Source organism: Cyprinodon variegatus, unplaced genomic scaffold, assembly GCF_000732505.1.
Source record: "Cyprinodon variegatus isolate N-32 unplaced genomic scaffold, C_variegatus-1.0 Scaffold192, whole genome shotgun sequence".
Classification (NCBI taxonomy): domain Eukaryota; kingdom Metazoa; phylum Chordata; class Actinopteri; order Cyprinodontiformes; family Cyprinodontidae; genus Cyprinodon; species Cyprinodon variegatus.
In genome coordinates this window covers 315,652-322,039 of record NW_015150645.1, presented here as the reverse complement: position 1 = coordinate 322,039, position 6,388 = coordinate 315,652, and the positions used below count along the sequence as shown (strand labels likewise).

Sequence of the window (6,388 nt, the reverse complement as noted above, 5' to 3'; positions counted from 1 at the left end):
GTGTGTTTTTAGCTTTCTTCCTGCTTTTCCAAATTTGAAACATTAGTGCAGTGGTTTATGTTAAAATAAACCTTTGGGTAAAGTTGTCGCAAGCGGGTTTTTCTTGTGTTTCTTGTGAATTTGGTCTTAAATTTTTATTTCAAGTGGCATTAAAAAGTCTTGAATTTAACTTGCCTTATGCTGTAGGAACCCTGTTATATAAATCACTGTTCAATTCGGCATCCAAAGTTAGAGTGTAGTACAGTTGTAAACCTTGATACCATAAGTCTTAACAACAAAGTTTGGCACAATTCTCACAGGGAACACAGCATTAAGGTTGTCTGGTCAGATAAAACCAGGCAGATCTAGTTTTTAATTTGTCCTAAATTTATCAAAACAATAAGGATTTATTCAAATCTGAGTACAAAAGCATGCCCCATTTTTTAGATGTATTTTAACTACCGGTACTACTTTATTTTGATGTGTCAACTCAAGTTTCATTAAAACATATTGAACGTTTTTTTGCCTGCATGGGATAAAAGTTAATTTGTTCAGGGGCGTCATGGGTACCTTTGCAATTCACTCCAGTATGGCTGATAGAGCTTCAATCTGAACACGATTAGCTCTGAGCTAACACAATGCATTTTATGTTTTAGGTCAATTTGTATTGGGTTTTAAAGAATAAACTGATTAAAATCACATAAAAAAAAGTATTTTGGTACAAGTTTTCAAAATGTACTTCAATTCTTCATCTAATTATCCTCTGGTGTTTATTAGGCAAATCATGCATGCTTGATCATCTAGTGTGAAACTGGAATTCTGCACTGGAGAAAAGTGAAATATGTGGACAGATGGGGGGCTGGATATTATGAGAAGAAAAAAAAGAGGTAGATGTTGCACTGAATCATAAAATAAATTTAAATAATTTGCTTGACTAATGATAGATGGCTGCAATGGAATTGTAATTAAAGTTGAATAAGTGACTTAATTATTCTATTGTATGAGCAAATGATATGTTAGAAAGTAATTAAGCAAATATAAAGGAATTGTTAAGTTTCCATTGGACTTAATATGCTAGATAATTGCAGTCCTCCCACATTAAGGCTTTTTAGTGTCTGTAAATCAGCAGAACTGAGCAGGACAATGGTGGGAGACGTTGAAAGCTCAGATATATCAGCACATTTATACCCCATTGTTCATCTTTGTGTCTTCTTTTATTTATTAAGTCATAGCGCGCCTCGCTGGTCCTTGCTTTATTTAATTTTCAAATGTTCTACCTCTCTGTCACTTCCCACTCCATCTTCCATTCACAGTGCAGTGTTTCCTCATTCTAGTGTTCAATTAATATCTATGACTTTCCGGTTTCTCTTCCACTCTCTTCCTTTTGGTTCAGTTTTCCCTTTTGTCATATCAACCCGTTTTATCAGTATTTCCTAATGCTCTTCCCTGTGGTTTCTATGCATATCACAAAGATCTAGAAGATGACATTTTAATTATAATATATTGAAAAAATTAACAAAAAGTGTTTCCATGTATTTCAGATGATCATTATTACTATCATATGACAGCTGTCTCCATTAATGCATCAGTTAATTCTTGTTTCTTACTTCTTTAATTCTTGGCGTTTTAAATCCTTTTTTTTTATTCCTTTGGGGGTTTTTTTTGCAAGCTGTTATTTAGGATAGATAATAAAACAGCCTGATCTCTGTAGAAATATCTGGCAAACACATATGTAAGCTAATGTTTAAAATTTTGAAAACGGAACAGACGACTCTTTGAATCTTTAAAAGTTTGGTATTTTGAAGAAAACTGTCTATTTCCATCATTAGGGTGTTATGTCATCCCTCTGCTGTTTTTATACTTTGAGTGTAACCACATCCTCACCCTAAACCCCACACAAGAACTTAGACCACTAATGCTCGCATACTTTCCCTCCAGGTGCAGTCTGAGACTTTGCCTAGGGAACACAGCCTGGTTATGACTCGATCTGGCTCCCTGATGGGCCAGGGTCCCACCGCGGGAGGATGGGTTTGTGACTCAGCTACCCTCCCCTTGGCTGGACGTAGGGCCTCCAGGTCCGGCCTGTCCCCAAAACGCACCAGCTCTGGCCTGCCTGAGCACGACCTGAGCGGGGAAGGTGGAGGAAGCGAAGGAGGAGGGGATGAGGGAAGAGGAATCGGGAATGGGCTGGCTTCCAGAGATGGACAATCAGTAAGTGGACGCAACTACGCCACTGTTCTCCACGGGGAGGTATCTGGACAGAGGGACTACACCAGCAGCCTGGGAAGAGGAGGACTGGAAATGGGAAGCAACTTTGTTGTGTCACGACCAGACAGGGAGAATGGAGGAATCCCAGTGACTGGAAACCCACCTGTCTTCCCAGAGGCAGCTGGATTTATTGGGGAATGGCGTGAGCAAATGGGTTTGGGAGGATACGTTCTGGGAAGGAGGGACATGAGCCCCCAGCTTTTACCCTTCCCAGGCCAGCCAAGGGGGACATTTGGAGGAGTTGTGAATTACGGGCCCGGCTGGGTCCCTGGAATGGAAGCAACAAGAGGGTCACAGGGGCCCGGTGGTCCCTCCTTGGCACTGAGGGTGGGTGAGTTTCTACGGCTACGTCTAGCCCAGGTCACTTTTGACCCTTCTCAGCCGCCGTATGACTCAGTGCAGGTGTATGGCCTGGAGGGGACTGGATCCAGAGCGGGGTCACTGAGCTCACTGGAAAGCGATGGAGAAAAGGAGGATTGGGGTGTGGGGCTTGAAAACTGGGGTCCTCAGTTCCAGAAACTAGCTCAGCTCTTTAAAAGCAAAGAAAAAACTAAAGAAGACCAGGAAAAAGTTGAACAAATTGCCAAAAAGGAGAGAGAGCAGAAGGAAGAGTCTGAAAATAAAGAGAAAAAGGAGAATGGGGAGGTCGGACAAGAGGGAAAAGATTGAGGGGAGCAAATAGGGTAATCAGTGGGGGCAAAAAAGGCGATGAGGAAGGGAAGGACTGGGAAGGTGATGAAAAGGCAACTAGAGGTAGAATAATGTGAGGAGAAGTTAAAGGAGAGAAAGATGAAGAGGGAAAGTAATAAAAAGAGACAGAGAAAAATGAGCCACGGGAGGATGGAGAATTTGAGGGCAGGAAAGGGAGTGATTGATGTAATTCAAAGCAATAAGTGTTGAAGCGCTGATATGGTTGAGCACAGATACTGAGACAATGTGGATGCTGCATCGGCTTGGGGCAGCAACAATTTGTTAAACACTCTGGACAAAGAAAAACAACCCAAACATCCCAGACTCAATTTAATTCAGCCCGCACGTATGGAATGAGAATTAGCAGGAAAACAAGGAGAACGAGGGATGCTTCTTGTTGTGTGTGTTTCTGGGTGTGTGCGTGCATTGTCATGTAGGTCTGAGAGAGAAAAAGTATGGCTGTGTAAGAACAAGTGCATTATTTAGAATACCGGTCTGCTTGATCGCAAGTGTGAGGAAATAAACTAATTTGTAAAAAAAAAAAAGAAAGATGTGGATTAAAAATCAAAATACCCAGGGACAATTTAAAGATGAGACAAAGTGCTACCCAGGCGCCGGGCTCGGAGTGATGTGCAGTGGGAGATAGAAAATGAAAAAAACAAAGTGGCTGGAAGGATCCAGGATTTAGGAGGAGTGGAATGGCAGGAATGTATAGTGTCAGAAAGGATCTTTTAAGTGAAGTGATTGTACAGAAAACTATTACTTTTTATTCCATCTGCTGGGACAGAAAAGTGAATAATTCAGCTTGATACTCCATTCCAAATGAAAATGATTAATCATTTAAATCCCACAAAGATTCCAACCCCTCCTTTCAGCTCACGAGGAAAACAGACATTGTGAAAAATTTAAATGATCTCGGGCTGTTATTCCACACCCACCCAACACCCCCATCCATTTCACGCTCCCAACCTTTTGTAGTCGAGTGTTGATATGTTTACAGAGATTTTACACCCAACACCTCCAAACAAAAATGACTGAATAGGGAAAAACATTGATTGTACAAAAGCCAGCCCGTCTACAGTACCTCAAAAAGGATTCAGTCCCCTTCTAACTTTTACGTTTTGTCACATTGCAACTTCAAACCTGTGTCTTAATAATGTTTTAATAGATACACCAATTTAGAGTGTTTCATACTTAGAAAGTAGAGGGAGAATAGAACATTGTTAAAAAAAGAAAACACTTTTTTTGTTTTTTTACTCAGGAAAATCTGAAAAGAATGGTGTGCATTGTTATTAAGCCCCACTTTTAGATCCTTCTTCATCAGCAGTTAAAGATGTAATTTTTTTTCTGACTGAAGTTTGATTAGTTCTTTAAAGAATATCTTAGTCATTTTGGTCAGAGAGCTTTTTGAACAGTTATATCAATTCAGTTGAACTTCTAGCAAAGTATTTAAGATGTTTTTGTTTTTTTTCAGTATGCCTCTGTATTATGCCTCATACGTCTGCAGCTCTAACTAGTTTACACTTCGCTACTGAAAGGAGCATCCCCAAATTGTCAATGGTATTGCTAGTTTTCATCTTTCCGTAAAAGTTAAAAAAAATATCCAAAGGACTTGGTTTCCAAGATTTGAAGATGTTTCGCCACCTCTCCAGGAAGCTTTCTCAATTCAAATGTCTGGATCCGCGGTGAGTTTGAGTCTTATATAGACAAGGCCTTGTATTGCTTGGAAACATGCGAATGATAACCGATGAGTGGGTCGTTTGGTTCCATTGTTAGCCTGTATTATCTGAAACCTGTCTATGATTCTAAAGGTCAGTCATTAAAGGGGGGGGATATTAGCTTGGGTGCCATTCCGAACTTAGTCCCGCCCACAATGTTTGAGGTTGGGAAGTTCGGTCTGGCATTGCTCAATAGTAGCGCGAGTATGCTCGCACAATTTCTGGCGGGCCAATCAAATTGTCAGGGCGGGCTTTATACGATGATGGACAGATGATCAACAGTAACGTAATCAACCACGTCACCAAAGCGCGCTTGGGTGACAACAACAATGGCTGCCACTGGAGAGTTGAGGTGTGTAGATTTTGCTATTAGGTCTGTTCTAGAAGATATCGACAGCAAATTAATTTTAAAAGAGGAACAGAGAAACGCGATCAAGGCTCATCTTCTTATTCATGGCGTGCAACTGCACGCTTTGATTGTTGTTGACAACAACTATGCGTTGCTTAACATACGTCACGCACTCCGTTGCTCTTATTGGTTGTAGGTCTATCCAATTGAGTGCAGAGGCATGTTTTTCCTGGTTCGTTCGAAACACGCCCCATAATCACAGCTCTATGGAGCAGTATCAGACTTATATTCTGACTAGAATTGAGTAGGACTACGTCAGGCTAGGGGGATATGCCGTTAAGGGGTGGATTGTCTCCAGTAGTACCTGAAACCTGTCTATGATTGCGGATCCAGAAAATTTGAATTGAGAAAGCTTCAAGAGGTGGCGAATGGTCTTCAACTCTTAGAAACCAAGTCCAGATATTTTTTTTTAACTTTTACAGAATGACTATGACCTGGATGATTGAGAATCTTCATCAGCCTAGTTTTCATCTCTTATGATCCAAAGACCTTCCACATGTTTAAGTGCCCATATAGCTAATCACCAACGTTCAATAGGACAATAATTAATGCCATTCCTTTAAAAAGTTCAGTAAAGCAATCTAAGATTGAGCTTTGGTGTCATATATGAACCTTTCAATTTGACTCCAAACTGAAGTGCTATTTTTTGTTCTACACTACACTCAAAACTACCCACTGCAAAATAGACTTCACCTGGGGATTTAAGGTATATTTTTTGCAGCTGAGTAAGGTTGGCATCAAGGATGCAAAAATGTGGGGCTCCCCAAGAACATGTTATGCAAGAATTATGACTGGAAATATCTTGGTGGGGTTAAAAAAAAACTGAAAATGTTAAAGGAAATAAAAATGTTCATGAAGTTTTAGATTAAAAGGGGCTCAAAACAAATGCCTGCCAAACTGTTCAGATCATCATAAAAAAATAATCATGGATCATATACCACTACTGATTTGTGTCGGTATATCATTTAAAATGATTGTAAAAAAGACAAAAAACATTGAGGTTTGGTATTGCAACAGGACAAAATGTGACAAGGATATATATATAATATACTTTTGCAAAAGATGGTAAGCATTCAGCTCACTTTTCAGAGCATTAGACATTCATTTACACAAAAGTTTTCTATTTGTAAAGTCTGCTGTTTGTTCTTTCTTTCCTTTTTTATAAGTACCTGCTGTACGCACCTTGAAGACATGACATGCATGACTTCTGAAAACAAGTGGGGGAAATCGGTGCCGATCACTTCCTTCTTTGAACACTTGTACTGCCTAATTGAAAATTTCCACAGATCTCTTAGTTAAATAGTAGGGGTGCACCATCACAGAG

The 6,388-nt window shown here is 40.0% G+C and overlaps 1 protein-coding gene across 2 annotated transcripts in view; it reads left to right on the top strand.

Moving 5' to 3' along the window:
- cdh24 (cadherin 24, type 2) overlaps window positions 1-4,760 on the top strand; it is a 255,627-nt gene extending 250,867 nt beyond the window's left edge. For both annotated transcript variants that reach the window (XM_015379460.1, XM_015379461.1), the window contains one exon: window positions 1,918-4,760. In XM_015379460.1, coding sequence (XP_015234946.1) covers window positions 1,918-2,916 — 999 coding nt within the window. In that variant the 3' untranslated portion in view covers window positions 2,917-4,760. The remainder of the gene's footprint in view (window positions 1-1,917) is intronic.
- The last annotated feature ends 1,628 nt before the right edge of the window (window positions 4,761-6,388 follow it).